The sequence below is a fragment of the Helianthus annuus genome, chromosome 14 (genome assembly GCF_002127325.2).
Source record: "Helianthus annuus cultivar XRQ/B chromosome 14, HanXRQr2.0-SUNRISE, whole genome shotgun sequence".
Taxonomy (NCBI): domain Eukaryota; kingdom Viridiplantae; phylum Streptophyta; class Magnoliopsida; order Asterales; family Asteraceae; genus Helianthus; species Helianthus annuus.
The window spans coordinates 162274487-162293464 of NC_035446.2; the positions used below are offsets into that span (position 1 = coordinate 162274487).

Consider the following 18978-nt stretch of genomic DNA (forward strand, 5'->3'; position numbering starts at 1 on the left):
AAGCGGATGAAATGCGTAAACCCTCGTCCTGACAAATTCGAACCCAGGACTATAGCCCAGACTTTTTAACCACTCTACCCATCTCCCTCTTTAATCAACTGTCTCTGCCATCTCTCTCTCTCTCTCTCTCTCTCTGTTCATACTTGAAACAAAAACTCACGAGATCTGTAACAACACTCTCTCCTACACCAACTGATTCCTTTTTCCAATTCACACAAAAAATCAAAACTTTCAGGTATTTCACTTTTAACTCCACACCAATGCATCTTTTCTCCTTAATTTATCAATTCTGCCCACCAATGTCAGTAAAATTCATGTGGGTATCTTGATTCTTGTGTTCATCTCTCTGTTTGTCAACCTTACTCTCTCTAACACAGCCTCACTTTCTCAATTTTTATCATTTTTTATAAGTTTTAAAGTAACCGACTTTACCGTTCTACACTTCCCCAAAATGTGTTCAACTGTTTATGAATAATTTTTTTTTTGAAATATTTAATATCATTAATGGTGGTTATTGTTTTGAAGATGAATTGACCAGCAAATGGGGAAGAAAAGTAGTTGGTTGTCTGCAGTTAAGAAAGCTCTAAGCCCATCTGAATCCAAAGAGAAGAAAGACAAGGTTTGTATAATCATATTTCCTATCAATATGTCTAATTTTTGAAGTTTCTTTCTTTGCATACATGTTGTTTGATGAAATGTCACAATGGTTATAATATGACAGAAATCCGATAAAAAGAGTTCTAAGAAATATTGGTTTGGAAAGCAAAGGGGATTGGATCAAGATTTCTCACAAACAGAAACTAGATTAGTAGACCATGTTGTTATTTCTCCTCCCACAGAGACGAAACTCTCGAAAGCCGAGAATGAACAGACCAAACACGCGTATTCAGTAGCCTATGCCACCGCTGTGGCGGCAGAAGCAGCAGTAGCTGCGGCTCATGCCGCTGCTGAGGTGGTTCGCTTGACGGCCACAACACGCTTACCGGGCATATCAACTGAAGAAATTGCAGCCATAAAGATCCAGGCAGCTTATCGCGGGCACTTGGTACATCATTCGCTCTAGAAGTTCTGACTTATATTTTAAGAAAACGCGAATGTGTATAACGATTGTTTCGATTTATGTGGTTCATGGTTTTGCAGGCGAGGAGGGCGGTGCGTGCTGTGAGAGGGCTCGGGCGGTTGAAGTCATTGATTCAAGGTCAATCGGTCAAACGCCAAGCAATCTCAACCTTGAAATGTATGCAAACATTGGCTCGTGTACAGTCTCAGGTTCGTTCCAGGCGCATTCTTATGTCTGAGGAGAACCGAGCTCTCCAACAACAACTTCTTTTGAAACATGAGAAAGAGCTCAACAACATTAGATCCTCTGTAAGCGTTATTAACTAATCATCCATACTAAAATCATATTTTTTCTTTATTTATTTCTCGTATTTTTCGCGTTTTGAGAGTCTAATATTTCGATTACAGTTAGGAAACACATGGGATGACAGTAGAAAATCTAAAGAAGAAACTGAAGCTAGTTTACAAAGCAAACAAGAGGCTGCTATACGTAGAGAAAGAGCATTGGCATATGCACATACTCATCAGGCACTAATAAATCTTTAACTCCCAACAAGAATATTTGTTTTTTTTTTATTTAATTGATAAAAATTAACTTCTTTTTGTTTTATTAACAAACAGCAAATGTGGAAGAACTCTACAAAGTATCCAGATCCAACTTTTCTGGACCCGAACAATCCTCACTGGGGGTGGAGTTGGCTAGAACGTTGGATGGCCGCCAAGCCCTGGGAAACTCAAATCATACCCGCAAAAGAACCATCGGTCGGATCAGAAATGGGTAAACGGGTCAGCCGCCCGCCTAGTCGCCAATCACCCTCAACACCGCCCTCCAGGGCTCCATCATCAAGTTCGCGGGTCAGGCCCGAAACCCCAAGGGGAAGCGTGGATGGCGACTCCACAAGCTTCTACAGCGTGCAATCAGACCGTAACAGACGACAGAGCCGGGCTAGTTCGGTGTGTGATAACGAGAGCCTTGACTCGTCTCCTGCGGTTCCTAGTTACATGGCTTCAACAATGTCGGCTAAGGCTAGGTCCCGAATGGCTAGTCCTGTTCATAGTCCAAGCCCGTTAGGGTCGGGAAGGAAAGGTTCGTCAGAAAAGGGTTCGATGGCTGGGTCAGCCAAGAAGCGGCTTTCATTTTCGGGTTCACCGGCTCGAACCGCGAAAAGGTTCAATGAGCCATTGATGATGGTTTCAAATTCATAAGGTGTTTTGTGTTGTTGTTTGTGTGTTGGAGTGATTGTTTAGTTTGCTTTTAGTCATTTTGTGGTTTGTTAGTTATGAGTTGTATGTATTTAGAGTTAATGTTTTTGCATTGTTTTGTTTTGTATAAGTGTTTGATTGATTAGTTTGGACCATATCTTTGTTTGATTCTTTTTGTAAGTGTGTTGAATAGTACAAACAAATGATGCAAGAGACTTGGGTTGAAAGGTAAAATGATTGGATATCAAAAAAGTACCAAAGTCCCAGCCATAGAGAATAAACCAGTCCGTACCTTGCTTTGTCAGGGGGCAATATTTTTGTTTTTCCCATAAAATTATAAAAATAATCAATCTCTTTTTGCATATTTATATGTTTTTTTTAAGGTAACGAATCCTTCAAATGGGTTACTAACGAAATTCACTACATCGGGATAGACTCGCCTTACGAACCGGGGAAAACCCTCACCTAGGGACGAAGCCAATGAACACTCGACCAAAGACATGACAGTGCGGTGAGGTAAAACCCGCTTAGTTCAAGGATCAAACTAACGATCGCCGCCTACTTGCCTAGTCTCCCATCATCACCAGGTGCCGTAAAAACTAATTATCAATATATAGAATACTCCAGTAAAAGAAGAAAGTGAAATAAAAATGTAAACCTCAGTCTGTTTTTTAACATTTAAGTTTGTTGATTCGAGTGTTTTGACCAACCCCCATTAAAAGGAATCATTAGGACACACTAATTCATGTACAAGATATGAATACTTGTGGTTGTAGGCACGTGATTCGGGTCGGATCATGGGTTAGGGTGTTGGACAGTTTATTGTTTCTCTATTCAACATTATCTTTATAGTTCATATTATATTTTTTGTTATTGTGTATATTATACATTGTTTTTAATTAAAGGTAAACAGAGGAATAACATACCCTCAAATTCTCAAGTTTATAATAATTGATACTTTCAAATAAATTATTTCCGGTTAGTTATTTCTTTTGAATTTTCAAAAAAAAAAAAAAGTTATTTCTTTTGAAGTATCTTAAATAGTTAGTAGGTCTTAAATTAGTTAGTGGATCAAGTTTCTTTGAGTTGATTAGTGGTAGGTAGTACTTGGGATAGTGATATTAGTGGTTATTCCCTTTTGCTTTTAGTTCCTTGTAAGACTTGATATCACAAAGTAGATCTTTTAACTGAAGAATTAATGAATGTGAATTGAGTGTTAATGATATCATTTGCTAGGAATTCTCAAAAGATACACATCAAGTAAATGATTTTATTTGTCAAATAAATCTTGGCAAGTGCCGATGTGGGGCAGCCCACTTAGTAGAGACAAGCCTCATAAAGAGGAGGTTCAAAGTTCAAAACTGGATAAGGGGAGTATTTAAGTATTACTGATGTCAAGTAGAATAGGGGTTACATTTGTCGTCCAAAAAAATTAATAATCATAAATCTCGGCAAGTGATGAATATAAACAAAATGAATGGACATAACTAAAGTTGTTTGTGCTAGTTCATTTTAATTTTAACCGAATAAATGAATAGATGTAGACACTAAATAAACTGTTTTCTATTTCAAGCTCATTCATTAAGAAAATATGTGTGTTCATACCCGTTTACATTTCATTCATTTAAGGCCAGAAACAAGCACATATGAACAAACAATATTTAAAGTAGTCTCATGATTTATTTTTTTATAAACTTCTTTGAGATTGGTTAACCTATTTACTACATTCTTATATATAACTTCAATGATTAGAGTAACGAACGTCCATGATATTTAACTACATGATCAAAATCTTACCCACTTCAATCATTTAATATGTAGTGGTAGTTAGTTGTGGTAAAGAAATAATGATTAGTGTAGTCTCTATTATTGAAGGGATTGGAATTTCTTCCAATAAAGGAAGAGGTTATTCCTAAGACTATAACTTACAAATAATTAAATATTATTTAGATATTATTAATATTTTATATATAATTCTATTTAACATTCCCAGTTTCTGTTCATGTTTTATTATCACTCAAGCTATTTAAATCTTGAACCAAAACACCTTTAAATCTTGGATTAACAACAATATGTCTGGTATATGTCTACACAGTCTAACGTTGGCCTTTCAAAGGCCCAATACAATCAAGCTTAAAACAGGCCCAAATTTTCAAAGGCCCAAAACAAGAATCGGAAAGAGGATGCTTCCCTTATTTCATGAGTTTTATATTTTTTTCTGTTTAGTTTCGTTTGTTAGAATCTTCAAGAAACTATATTTGATGCACACATTGTCTTCTACCTCCAGATTGTTAGGAGCTAATGGTGAGTTTCCAATATCTTCACATTTATTTAATTTAATCTCTTATATATGTGCTTTTCCGTTCGTAGTATTTCTTAATTTTGGAGTTACCTCTGTTCATGCGATTTAGGGAATCTTCCATTTGCCCTAAGAATTACGAAATTTAGTTTGAATTAATTTAATTCAGTTCGATCTGACTGATCATACGAGGACGGATCATGCTATACCGTTTGATTTGTTTCTGATTTCTCATTTAGTTATATCAGAAAGTGTCTATGATTTGTTTTAGTAATTCATTTATTCCTGTTTGGGTCTCATTATCTTCGCTCGTACAAAATGGAAATAAGAAATGAAATTAGTTGGGCTAAACACATTGAACAGTGTTTAGATGATAAAAAGCGCGATTGCGCGAAGCGCCACCAGTCGTTTAGGCCGCACACTAGGCATTACTCTATATACAACTAAATAAGCTTTATGAACAATCAAAACCTGTATTTCTATCGTTTTTACATATCAGCCTACTTCTTTAAACAAACAACTCACAATCTATTAATCGTTTTGGTTACATATTAGCATCCTCAAGAGTCGAGACCCTAACTTCAACCAATTTGACCCACGTGTGCAAGAAGCTACCGCAAGGCGTTTTTCAATCGCCTCACTGACACCTGCATCTCAGGCGTGCTTTTAATACCGAGATTTGTGTATAATAAAAGCATGATTAGTCAACTTATGACTTGTTATGGAGATTTGAGTTGCTATTTTTGTACTCCTTTTTTCTGTTTCTTTGTTTGAAATCTAATATATGTTATTGTTCAAGTGATAAGCATAATGTTCTGTACAAATTAGTTTAGAGCTTTTTATTTCCGAAACATAAGATAATAAGATATAATATAATGGTTTAGGAAACTCTTGCATAATGTTGATGGACTCTAGGAGGAATCGATGACTTTTAAAAAAAGGGAATTTATGTTCCACCAAAACACTAACGTGGCTCAGATGTGTACATCAGGCTACCCCATTTATTGCTGGGCTTGCAGTAGCGGCTGCAGCCATGGCCGGTAAATACGGAATTCAGGCTTGGCATTCTTTCAAGAATAGACCCCCCAGACCCAAATCACGCAGGTTCTACGAAGGCGGCTTCCAACAAACAATGACAAGGCGAGAAGCGGCTCTCATCCTCGGTGTTAGGTAACCTTGAGAAACACCGAATAAATCACAAAACTGAAATATGAATAAAATGTCACTCTACATTGGTGCTTTGATGTCATATTAATTATTATTATGAATATTTTTCGTATGTGGTGTTTGACAGAGAAAGCGTGGCAGCGGACAAGGTAAGGGAAGCACATAGAAGGGTAATGGTTGCAAACCATCCGGATGCCGGAGGCAGCCATTACTTAGCTTCAAAGATCAATGAAGCCAAAGATGTAATGCTTGGAAAGACCAAGAACAGTGGGTCTGCATTCTGATCCAATTACTGTTTAATTTATTTCTGTTGACAAACAGTCCAAATGGTAAATATTATACACAACTCTGTGTTACTTTATATGAATTTGTATTCATTGTTCTTGTTATTTTTTTTGCCTTTCATTGTCTTGAGTATAATAAAGAAAGGTTGCAGACCAATAGATTATTGTTTTTCATGATCTAATGATGCTAAAGAATTGAAGCTAACAGTTTGACTTTGAGTTCTCTGGTCAAACAAGCTTTGGTTTTTATTTGTTTGTAACATTTGTTAAAGTGAAAGGTTTGTTATCGTCTCACCCTCTTCAGACTCGATTAAAAGTATTATAATAATGAAAATTAAGAAATGTAAATTAAAATCTTGAAATAAAAAAAATGTTATAATCCAATATCAATTGCTAAAAAGAAGGAATGATTGAAAATTACGTGGCAAATGGGAAGTAGGTATAGCATGCCACAATATGCCATGTGGAACAGCATTTGTAAACGTGTCCACATGCAATGCTACACGTATCACTCTCCTGTACATATCTATCTAGATATTTGGTTAAACTATTACTAAACCGTTAAAAAAAGGATCATGCTAATTACACACGGCCAAAATAATTTTCACACCCCTAAGCGCCGCGCTATGGCCAAAGCGGGGCGCTTAGGGCGACAAAAGTTGATACGAGGTTTCGAATGACTGACAGACTGACAGACATAAAGGTGATACGAGGTTTCAGTCGCCCCGTGAACCCTAAGCGCCGCGCTTTGGCCATAGCGCGGCGCTTCGACCCCAAATACTGCCTTTAAATCCCTGGCCAGACTCGACATTCATAATTCGGATTGTTTTTTGTCGATCTTCTTTGCTCTATTAGTTACATTTTTTGAAAAAACGATGTCGTGGTTCAGTAACTATCTTTTCGGTCAATATTCTGACGAGTCAGTTGTTCCTGATTCTTACGAGGGGACCACTATTTCTGACTCGTTTGAGAAACCGGTGTCGTCCAACTTGAGGGAGACAGAGGTTGTATCTGGCATTCGTTATCGTGATAACACGGTGCAGCTGGATTTGAATACTCCTGTGGAGGACCCTTACGCACAACAAGGTTATTCGAATTTCGGTTACGGTGGCGACTATAGCTTTGTACAGCAGGAGTGTTATCCAAACGACAGTTACGGTTGTCAACAAGGCTTACAAGGTTATTCGAATTTCGGTTACGGTGGCGAGCAAAGCTTTGTACAACAGGAGTGTTATCCAAACCAGAGTTACGGTTGTGAACAGAGCTTTGAACATCAAGTCTATTCGAACCTCGGTGACGATGGTGAGCCGGAGGATGTGTCTGTTGACGAGGAAGGTTGTTACCCGGTTACATTTTCGTTTGATACAACGCAGACCTTTTCGTCACGTAAAGAGTTGGTGCGTTGGGTACAAGACACGGCAAAAGACAATGGTTACCTCATTGTGACTAAGAGGTCGAATAAAAGAGGAGAGAATTACAAGATTTGGTTTCAATGTACTTTTGGTGGGGAGCATAAGAGTGTAGCTACACAGAGGAAAACGGGTAGCAAGAAAATAGGCTGCCCGTTCGAGATGATCGGGTTTTCGGAATCATCCGGCAGTGTTTGGAGGATCGAGGTGACGAAGGCGAAGCATAACCACACTCCTATTGAAAACTTCGAGGGTCACGCGTATGCGAAAAGGCTTTCTTCGGAGGACAAAAAACTGGTTAAGGAGTTGGCAGAGCAAGATATTCGCAACCAAAGTATCTGGCGAACGCTGACAAAAAACAATCCGGCTAGAAAGCTTATTCCGAAAGATATACACAACGCTGTTCAGAAGATCAACGCCGAAAAAAATGTCGGTAAGTCTCCGATGCAAAAACTTGAAAACATTCTTATCGAAAAAAATTACACTTATTACATGCGCACGAATGAGATATCGAACGAAGTTGAAGACGTCTTCTTTGTTCACGAAAAATCATTCACTATGTGGTGTGCCTTCCCGCATGTGCTAATGATTGACGCCACATACAAAACGAACATGTACAACCTGCCATTTGTTCAGGTCGTAGGCATGACGTCGACAAACAAATCGTTTACGGCTGCTTGTGCGGTAATTTCCGCTGAGAAGTCAGAGAACTACCTATGGGTGTTGCAGAGGATCAAGTCTATGCTGGCAGGATGTATGGAACCGCGCGTGATTTTAACAGACAGGGATTTTGCGCTAATGATTCTAGAAGAGAAAAGAATACCAAACCGCTCAACCTACACCCTGATTTCCCGAATATCAAGCTCGGTCCTAAGACGGATATAGCGATCCGCAACTACGCATCTCAGATTACCAAAGTGATCCATCCATACATCGTAAGAATAAAGGACGTGAAACCAGATGGTCATTGTGGATTTCGATCGGTGGCTGTTGGGTTAGGAGTGAAACAAAATTCATATTTGAAGATCCGGGAACAACTTCTAAAGGAGTTACGTATGAATGAATCGCTTTGGAGGCAGGTTTTCGATCCGGAAAACATAGGACATTATGATGCGCTGGTTAAACGGATCGATTTCAAGGGGGTGGGACGAGCAGGTATCGAAAATTACATGTTGATGACTGAGACGGGGTTTCTTATTGCCCAACGATACGGTGTGATTGTTCACACCTTCGACATTCGTGGGAGCGATACAATTTTCCCTCTGCTGGGCGGCCCAAACGAAGCTGAGGAACCTCACCTGGTAGTTGCGGTTGTGTTCGTCGACAATGGGCATTTCATACATGTAGAGCTTGGAGGTTGTTATCCAATGCCTCCCCCAAACCTACTCTGGACAGCGAACAGAACAGAGCGCGCAGCAGCCTGGCATACATTATACAGGGATCAGATCAACACGTACGAAATGCTTACGTATCGTGCCCCTGACCTTAATGCAACCCCATATGTTCACGATGTATCTTAAATGTGTTTAATAATAATCACGTTTGTGTTTGTTCAATATACGCGTTACATCACGTTAAAAACCGAATGTCACCGACACGACCCAATCAGATTCAATACGCACTTGTACGACCCGAAATGACAATATACAGCATAATACTGCAATTAATGAAAAAATACGTCATGTTCATGTACGGTAGGCGGCTGATACGCATAACACTTCTCACAGGAGTACTTGTGATTTCAAACCTAAATGATACGAGATAACGGAATAAGACATCACACGTAACCGATTTGATCCGGAACTTGCCGTATAGTCCATATATATTAAAAAATGATGTATAATGGAAAAAACGGAAAATTTAGACTATTTATCGACGCGTTTGTGAATTAAAAACAATTTTAAAAAATTTAAAAAATGCCCAAAACGCCCCGCTATGCTCATAACGCGGCGTTTTGGACCCAAAGCGCCGCGCTATGGCCATAGCGGGGCGCTTTGGTCCCTCGTTATACACTGAAGCGGGGCATCATCCCCCCCACTTCACCCAAACACCAAAAACACACACAAAGGTGCGATCCTCACACACTCGAGCCGGATTCGAAGATATTTCGAGCTTTCAACCGCTAACAGGTGCGTTCTAAACCCCTTAATCTTTGCTTTCACAAATGTTGATTGGTTCATGTTGATTGTTGTTGATCTTGGCCTGAATCTCCTGCTGTTTGGGTTCTGTTCTTCAGAACGAAGAACCAAAGCGCCGCGCCGAGGCCAAAGCGGGGCGCTTTGGTTCATGTTTATTGTTTTTTTTTTTGTTAATTGTTTAATTTTTATTAATTGTTTATTAATATTTGTTTCATAATTATTATTTGTTTAATATTAATTGTTTATTAATATATGTTTATTAATATTTGTCTAATTATTATTTGTTTAATATTATTTGTTTATTAATATTTGTTTAATTATTTGTTTAATTATTATTATTTGTTTAATTATTATTTGTTTATTAATATTTGTTTAATTATTATTTGTTTAATTATTATTTTTTTAATATTATTTGTTTATTAATATATGTTTATTAATATTTGTTTAATTATTATTTGTTTAATATTATTTGTTTATTAATTTTTTGTTTAATTATTATTTGTTTATTAATATTTGTTTAATTATTATTTGTTTAATTATTTGTTTAATTATTATTTGTTTAATTATTTGTTTAATTGATCAACGTGCAGGGATGGATTTATCCGATGAGGAGATTGAGTATATGGAGGATGAGGGAGTGGTGGGGGACGAGGAGGAGCCGGCATGTCCGTATCTTCAGTTTCCGATGGGGTCACGGGCGAGGGGGAGATGCGCTAGGTTGCGCACCATACCGATTGGGGAGCACGTAGGCATAGACTGGGAGCTGCTATCTACCCTGGGAGAGGTCGAGCGGGCGCGTGAGATAGTTGGGCTAGATACTCCTTGGTCGCGCCTATTTGAGTTAGCGATGGAGGACTCGTACCCTGAGCTTACGGTCGAGTTTTGCTCTACGTTTACATACGCGCCGCATCCGGCGGATTACGTGGAGGACCCTCATTTTCCAGTCCACGAGGTTACATTCCGTCTGGCCGGTCAGCAGTTTGAGATGAGTGTGCGGGAGTTTGCTGTCCACACAGGTTTGTAAACTGAACCTGAGCTTGATACTGATTTATATACGCAGGCGGTTACGATGATGGACAGGCAGACGCTTATCAGTTTCTGGAGGGTCATTTCCAGGGCTCCCTTTGGGAAATCCTGCCAAAAGGCCACCACCATTAAAGACCCTTTGTACCGATACCTGCACCATGTGATCGCGTCGACTATCGTGCCGCGGGGTTCCAGCAAGGAGAAGGTCAACCTCAGTGACCTTTTCTTTCTATACTGCCTACTACGCCGCCAGCCCTGCGATCTAGCAGCCAGCCTGGCAGAGTACTTTTCTACTGATACCACCGGCAGCTCCGCGGGTTTCTTCACACTGGCTCATTTATCACCGCCATTGCACGATCGCTAGGGATCGTGCCCGAGCATGATCCGCTGCTGTCCGATCCGGTCCCGTCATCCAGGTTGGGCCGCGCGTCAGTAGCCGCTATGCAGATCACCCGTACCTTTGATGTCGGTCTGAGGTTCAGGGGTGCTGACGGGCTGATTTGGCAGCCAGAGGTGTTGCCGGAGGTCATCTCGGTTGTTATTGAGGTGAGGCCTGGGATGTTAGCCCCTCCTGATGTTCAGCGGGCCGCTCGGCGGGCTCAGCTACAGGCTCTGGGCATCGATGAGCCTGAGGCTCAGCCTGAGCCTCAGCCTGAGGCTCAGGCTCAGGTTCAGGCTCAGGATGATCCGGCGCAGGAGGAGCGGGTCGAGGAGGTCCCGGTGCCACCAGTTCAGCCAGCTCCTGAGCCACCACAGTACCCGCAGCACGTTTACGCTGACCTGCCTCCGGCAGCGCGTGAGGTGGCTCGGGACTTCGACCGGCGCCTCAGACGTCAGGGCGCACGCATTGACTGGATCGTCCAGACGCTCGTTGATCTACGAGAGCTCGCTGCGTTGCCTCCACTTCCCCTCCCACCGTCCCCACCGCACGAGGATTAGTACATTACTTTGTTTGTTTAGTGTTTTGTTATGTATTATGTACTTAGTTGTACCTTTTTGTTGTGTATTGTATGTACAAACTGATATATATATATATATATATATATTGCAGTTAATCTTCTATTTACATCACGTTGGTTCTGGATTGTTTACGTTTAATTCTTATGGCTTTCTGTACATTTTATTTAACGTGTTCGTTTTAATTTAACAAAATAAACAACATTAATAACTTATATTATACACCTTCTATAAAAATAATGACGTAATGACGTAATTATAAAACAACGTTAATTTAATAAAATAAACAACGTTTTAATTCAAAAAGGCAACATTCAATCATTCAAAAACAAATTCCCATTCACAACGACAACTCTCACATAAAAATTTTTCCTCAAAAAATCCCTACCATACTAATTCAACCAAAAATCCCTACCAAACTAACCCACATCAACCCAAATCAACCCCAACCACTCAGTCCTTGTCTGTTGACCAAGCCAAAGCGCCCCGCTTTGGCTATAGCGAGGCGCTTTGGATGTGCAAAAAGACAACAGCCGTGTGCGAATAGACCTGACAAAAAAATGGCTAAACCAAGCTTACTTTAAATTCTCACGTGCTAAAAATAGAATAAAATATCCAACTTGATATTCAATATAATAAAGTTTTATTGATAAATTTAGATAATTTAAAAAGTCGTTCGTGAAATTTGAACTCGAGACATTCAATGGTGCTAATGGGCTATTGACTCCATTGATAAACTTAATATAATTTTTTAATATCAAGGATATCTTGTAACAATGTAAGTTTGGTCTACATACTATTCATTAATTGGCTGATTTTTTTTCTTTTTGTGTCTTTTTAAAAACTTTGTAGTCAAGTTTTACATGTTTATTTTATATACGAGTCGGTATAAATTTAAGTTGATTTATATTTCGATGCAAAAAAAATTCGAAATGAGTCAGATCAAATATAATACGTTTTCATTAGACGGTATAAACTCAAGTTACTTTACGTTTCGACGACGACGCAAGTGTCATACCATTCTTTAACTTTAAAAACATTATTGACTTACATGCTTATTTTATGTACGTATCGCTATAAATTCAAATTCGACCTAATTTTCTTCCTCAAATAAGTTGGGTCAAGTATAATACGTTTTCATACTTATTTTTATGTACGTTTTCAGTTGATCTACGTTCTGACGTAAATTTTGTTCGAAAACGAGTCATGTCAAATATAATATGTTTTCATTATACGATATAAATTCGAATTACTTTACATTTTGATGCCAACGCAACCACTAGCGAAGCTTTATTAGGGTCAGGGGTGGCTCGACCCTCACTGTTTTGGATTTTGAGAGTCAACCCGCACTGGATTTACAGTTTACCAGTTTCTAACAGTATGTATCGAAGGGAAATTTGTAAATTTACATATGATAATATCAAACATAGAAAAGTAAATATTAAATACAGCTGTTTAAATAATTAAACCTTCATATTCACTCGTTCATGAAATATAATAATCTACAAAATCATCATCATATATTCTTCCTTTCATTTTAGACTGAAACTTTCATTTTAGAAACAGATGTCTTTTATTAAACAAGCAGGTTATAAGGGTGTAAGGGGTGCTCACCTAAGAGGTGAGTCCCCTCTCTTACGCCCAACCAATCCTCGTGTGCCACGTCAACTCCCCTCTTAAACTTCCTAACACCCTAAATTGATGGCGGCACTCCCCTCTTAGGTGAATTGGTTTTTTTAAAAAAAAAAAAAAAAGAAGAAAAGCATTGATTGGTCAAGCTCTTCCTCTCTCCTCCCCTCTCTTCGGCATCTCCCCACCGGTTCTCTCTCCTCTCTCTAACTCACCTCATTGTTGGCAATGCTCACCTAATAGGTGACTTGAGTCACCTAAGGGGTCACCGAAGGGTGCCCCGAACACCCTAAGATCGTATGATATTACATAATCTGTACATTATTACATTATATTACATGTGAAGCGAGCGAGATAAACAAGAAACATATACAGGTAGGATACACGTCATCATTATCCACAGTCACCTCTTATCTTTCCATTTTCTTTTTACTAAACTAAAATTTAATTTTTACATTTAATAATAATAAAAAAAATAAATTTAGAAATACCACCATATATACTTCTTCTTCATTCTTCAATTTCTGCTGCTAGTTTTAACGCAATCACCATATCATCATATCCTTTTCTATATGTATAAATACATACACTCATCGATCGTAAAGATTCGTTGCAATCGATTGTAATCTTCTTCAGGTAAACTGTTCGAATCAAGTTATCCAATATCGATTGCAGATTTCCATCGTGAAATGATGTCATAGATACCGATTTCAACGTCACTGTACAGTAAGCGTTTCCATGAAATTATATCTGTGTGTATATATTATATAGAAATAGATATATCATCTACATCGCGGATTTAGAGTAAGGTTTTCAATAGATGCTCTTAATCTCATCGGATTGTTACGGAAAACGTTGATTTTGGATGTGTTTTGACCGTACAGTTTTAGGTTATTAGGTTCTGGTGGTGAAAAATTAGGGTTTTGACGTTTTGTGGCGTTGAAGAGGTGTTTTTGTGTTGAGATTAGTTGCACTTGGAAGTTTGTGAGTGTGTTGGATTGAGATTAATTAGGGTTTAAGGATTGATTGTTTTCAGTGATGGTGAATGTGAATGGGAATGATCCGTTGGAGTCTTTTCTTAACTCGATTGAACTCGTGAAGAATGCTTTCGGTCCGATTGAATCTAGTTTTAGGAAAGCTGCGAAAGATTTAGAGCAGCGGTGGCCCGGTGGTAAGAATGGACGTAAAACGGGCGAAATTGCCGTGGGAAATGGGAGTAAGGCTGAGTTATTTGGTGTGAAGAAAGGAAATAATCAGTGTGTGGTTAGTGACGAGAGAAAGAAGGGTTTGTCGACTAAGGTCCCGTTTAAGACATTCATAAGGGTTTTCGCAGCGAAGGATGCCGGTGATAAGGACCGTAAGGGTGATGTGTCAAAGAATGAGGATGGAACTTGCATTAATTGCATGAATTTTGCGGTCACTTGGTCTTTGCTGGTTAGTAGTTTTGTTCAGGCTGTTCCGGACCCACTAAGGAATGGTAGAAAGAAGCTACAGAAAAAGAGTAATGGTGGTAAGCTTTCTAGAGATAGAAATGAATTTATAGCTAAAGGTGCTAGTGATGGAAAGGGAACAAAGTTGGAGAATGAGGTTTTGATGCCATGTGAGGAAACTTTGAAATTGAAAGATGGAAATGGTTTGTCAGTTGAGCACTTTGTCGGGTTTGTTCTTGATCAGCTTGTTCAAAATCTACACAAGTTTGAGTTCGGTCTCCAAGAAAATGGAAGTGAGAAATGTGACGTATCTACGGTTCCGTATCCTACAATCCAGGTGGACCACTTGAAGGCTGTTGGTAGTCTTTTGGAAGGTAAAAAAGCAGATTTCAGTGGATTTTTGGGAAATTTGAAGTTTGCTAGAGTTGGGGGCGTTCCATCAGGTATTGTTGACGTAACTTCTCCTGTAAAGGATGATGGTGATGATGACGTTAACTCAAACGTTACAGAAGAGAATGTTAGCAGTTTTTCACAGAGGATGGCTAATGGCTTGTTGAGTATTCCTTTATCAAATGTTGAGCGTTTGAGGTCCACTTTGTCGACTGTTTCATTGACTGAACTAATTGAGCTTGTACCCCAATTAGGGCGGTCAACTAAAGACCACCCTGATAAGAAGAAACTTTTCTCGGTCCAAGATTTCTTCAGATACACAGAAGCAGAAGGTATGTCTCTTTACAACTGAAACGATGGCTTTGCATACCATCACTTTTATATCATCAGATTAGGGTTATGAAAATTGTTGTGACTAACATCATATACCATCTATACTTACGTTTTATATCATCGATTAGGGTTATGGAATAACTAAGAGTCAATATCTTGAATTCTTATAGTACTTTTATCACTATGTTAGATTCTTAATGAATTGGTTCAACTGATCATATACTTTACTTTTGGAACATGTTTTTTATTGCGTCTATTTGAGCTTGTTAATTGTTTTATACTTGCATCCATAGAACATGGTTATATTGTATTCACGTGTTTTTACAATGAACAAATACGTTAGCATGTCAACTAGCTCTTAAATGTTGGTTTACGTACAGGAAGGAGATTTTTTGAGGAGTTAGATAGAGATGGTGACGGACAAGTAACTCTAGAAGATCTTGAACTTGCCTTTAGAAAGAGAAAGCTTCCTCGAAGATACGCTCATGAATTAATGCGTCGCACCAGACGACATTTATTTTCAAAATCATTTGGTTGGCAACAGTTTCTGTCATTAATGGAACAGAAAGAACCAACAATCCTTAGAGCTTATACTAGTCTTTGTTTAACTAAATCCGGAACACTACAAAAAAGTGAAATCTTAGCATCATTAAAGAATGCAGGACTTCCTGCAAACGAAGATAATGCTGTTGCCATGATGCGTTTTCTCAAATCTGATACCGAAGAATCAATTTCTTATGGACATTTTAGAAACTTCATGCTTCTTCTCCCGTCTGACCAGCTTCAAGAAGATCCACGGTAAGCATGGGCCCCTCATACACACGTGTTATTTCAGTTACCTTTTTATAACCGTTAGCTTGAAATTACAGGAACCTGTGGTTTCAAGCTGCCACTGTCGTGGCGGTGGCACCACCTGTGGAAGTGCCTACCGGTAGTGTTCTAAAATCTGCATTAGCAGGTGGCCTTGCTTGTGCATTATCTACATCTGTAATGCACCCTATTGACACAATTAAGGTAAGTTGTTAACTTGTTATGTTTAAACTTTAAAGATATATAGTTGGTTAAGAGTTTAATTTAGTTTTCTTGTTTATTGTCACACTTCAGACTCGAGTGCAAGCATCGACCCTTAGTTTTCCGGAAATGATTGCAAAGCTTCCTGAAGTTGGATTTCGTGGAGTATATAGAGGATCTATTCCTGCAATTATTGGACAGTTCTCAAGGTTTGATTTATTTCCTTTCGAGTAAAATGCCATTTTCGTCCCTGAGGTTTGGCCAGTTTTGCGACTTTCGTCCAAAGGTTTGTTTTTCCGCATCTGGTCCATCTGGATCCAAAAGGTTTGAAATATTGTCATTTTCATTCGGCTCGTTAACTCCATCTATATTTCTCCGTTAAGTTAGGGGTATTTTCGTCTTTTTTGGTTAACTCAAAGGGAAATTCGGCCTTTTGAATAGTTGTACATTATGCTAAATGCTTGTACAAAAAGTAACAAGATTTCAAACATTTTGGATCCAGATGCGGAAAAAACAAACCTTCGGATGAAAGTCGCAAAACTGGCCAAACCTCAGGGACACAAATAGCATTTTACTTTTTCCTTTTTTTAACATTTCTTATCTTCTGACGTACAATTCGTTTTTTTAATATATGATTGCAGCCATGGATTGCGGACCGGGATCTTTGAAGCAAGTAAGATTGTGTTAATAAATGTTGCCCCAACACTACCAGACCTACAGGTAACCAACCAATACATGATAAAACCACCTCGAGATTTAAATCCATAATTTCATTTTCTTAGAAATATCTTTCCTTTTGCATTCTTAACTATACAGTAATGATATTATGTGACACCTGTTTTTTTAATGCGCCAGGTTCAGTCTATTGCGTCATTCTGCAGCACTGTTTTGGGGACCGCAGTGAGAATTCCGTGTGAAGTGTTGAAGCAAAGATTGCAGGCAGGCATATTTAACAGCGTGGGGGAAGCAATCATCTGCACATGGCAACAAGATGGTCTCAAAGGCTTCTTCCGTGGGACCGGTGCTACTTTGTGCCGGGAGGTTCCGTTTTATGTTGCCGGCATGGGACTTTATGGAGAGTCTAAAAAGGTTTCTTTTTTCCTCACATTTGAGGATATATGTTTACATAGTTACAGTTAGGCCTGTAAACGAACCGGACGTGTATATGTTCGTTTATTTAATAAACGAACAAACATGAACACAATTTTTTGTTCATTTGAATAAACGAACGAACATGAACAAACGTTTTGTTCGTTCATTTATGTTCGTGAACATCGGTTTATGTTCGTTTATTTACATGTGTTTATGTTTATGTTTATTCGTTTATGTTCGTTTCAATTTAAATATATATAGGTAATTATATCTATATAAATAATAAACATAAAAAGAACTTTCTAACTACTTGTATAAATATAACTACTTGGTAATTTGACTTTCTAGTAATAAAAATGGGTTTTCCAGTGGAATTTATTGTAATTAATCACTAATTTATATAAAAGGATGTCTTTTTGTTCGTTTATGTTTAGTCAATTATGATCATTTGTGTTCTTCAATTATGTTCATTCGTGTTGTTTTTTGTTTGTTAATTATGTTCGTTTACGTTTGTTTGTTTATGTTCGTTTACGTTTACAAACTGTTTGTTTAGGTTTCAAACAAACAAACATAAACAAACACGAAATGTCCATTGTCTTAATAAATGAACATCAACAATAAAATGTGTTCGATTATATGTTCGTGTTCGGTTAAAGTTAAATGAACAAACAAGAAATGCCTCTTTTTGTGTTCGTTCGGCTCGTTTACAGGCCTAGTTACAGTACCATATGTATAACTTGTGTAAATAAAATTTCAGGTTGTCCAGCAAATCCTGGGACGACCACTTGAACCATGGGAGACGATTGCAGTGGGGGCTATGTCTGGTGGTCTGGCTGCAGTCACAACAACACCCTTCGATGTGATGAAAACTAGAATGATGACGGCACCTCAAGGGCGCCCCGTGTCCATGTCGATGATTGCGTTATCTATTCTTCAACATGAAGGCCCACTCGGATTATTCAAAGGGGCTATACCTAGGTTTTTCTGGATTGCACCTCTTGGTGCTATGAACTTCGCAGGCTATGAGCTGATGAAAAATGCGATGTCGAAAACTGAAGAGCAGCAGACTCTAGAACAACAAGCTGCTGAGCAGAAGTAGTAAGTTTCTTATTTTGTTACATTATTTATGTAATGTCGCATGTGAACGCGACAAGGAAGTTTTGAAGGTTTTCCATTATAAGTAAGTGACACATGCGACAAGTTTTATTCGCCGACATATCCATGCTGTTGTGGACACCCGGGTAGAGTCATTTGTAGGATGTTATGGACTGTTTTGTTACTTATTTCATCGAAATAGCATTCTCCTTTTTGTTTCGTGTGATTTTTCAACATTGATTTATCCCTGTGTGACTTCCTTCATCCATGTTCCTGATGTTGAATGATCTATGACCCAAATTCTGGGGTGGTTATGACCGAGATGAAGCCTGCGAGGGCTGAACATCACTTTTATATATAAATTTATATATAAATGACAATTGACATTCACTGCTGCGTCAATTGCACCAAAGCTTGGGATGCGATCCTATCTGAGCTTGTAAGGGAAACTCCATA

General features: G+C 38.6%; 3 protein-coding genes across 4 annotated transcripts; all 3 read left to right on the top strand.

Moving 5' to 3' along the window:
* LOC110908949 (protein IQ-DOMAIN 1) lies at positions 1-2433 on the top strand. 2 transcript variants are annotated; one of them, XM_022153950.2, is made up of 6 exons: positions 1-235; positions 526-619; positions 722-1045; positions 1141-1368; positions 1468-1587; positions 1681-2433. In XM_022153950.2, the coding sequence occupies exons 2-6, from the start codon at positions 542-544 to the stop codon at positions 2263-2265; spliced, it is 1335 nt and encodes a 444-aa protein (XP_022009642.1). In that variant the 5' UTR covers positions 1-235; positions 526-541; the 3' UTR covers positions 2266-2433. The 2 variants fall into 2 exon arrangements, with proteins under 2 accessions (XP_022009642.1, XP_035839359.1); XM_035983466.1 differs by lacking the exon at positions 1-235 and adding an exon at positions 292-316.
* Positions 2434-4471: 2038 nt separating this feature from the next.
* LOC110908951 (mitochondrial import inner membrane translocase subunit TIM14-1) lies at positions 4472-6169 on the top strand. Its single transcript, XM_022153951.2, has 3 exons — positions 4472-4566; positions 5553-5731; positions 5856-6169. The coding sequence occupies exons 1-3, from the start codon at positions 4564-4566 to the stop codon at positions 6010-6012; spliced, it is 339 nt and encodes a 112-aa protein (XP_022009643.1). The 5' UTR covers positions 4472-4563; the 3' UTR covers positions 6013-6169.
* A 7468-nt stretch (positions 6170-13637) lies between these two features.
* Positions 13638-18743, top strand: LOC110908952 (calcium-binding mitochondrial carrier protein SCaMC-1). Its single transcript, XM_022153952.2, has 7 exons — positions 13638-15323; positions 15705-16122; positions 16194-16338; positions 16429-16544; positions 16977-17055; positions 17191-17424; positions 18185-18743. Exons 1-7 carry the CDS (start codon positions 14210-14212, stop codon positions 18524-18526), a joined length of 2448 nt encoding a protein of 815 aa, XP_022009644.1. The 5' UTR covers positions 13638-14209; the 3' UTR covers positions 18527-18743.
* The last annotated feature ends 235 nt before the right edge of the window (positions 18744-18978 follow it).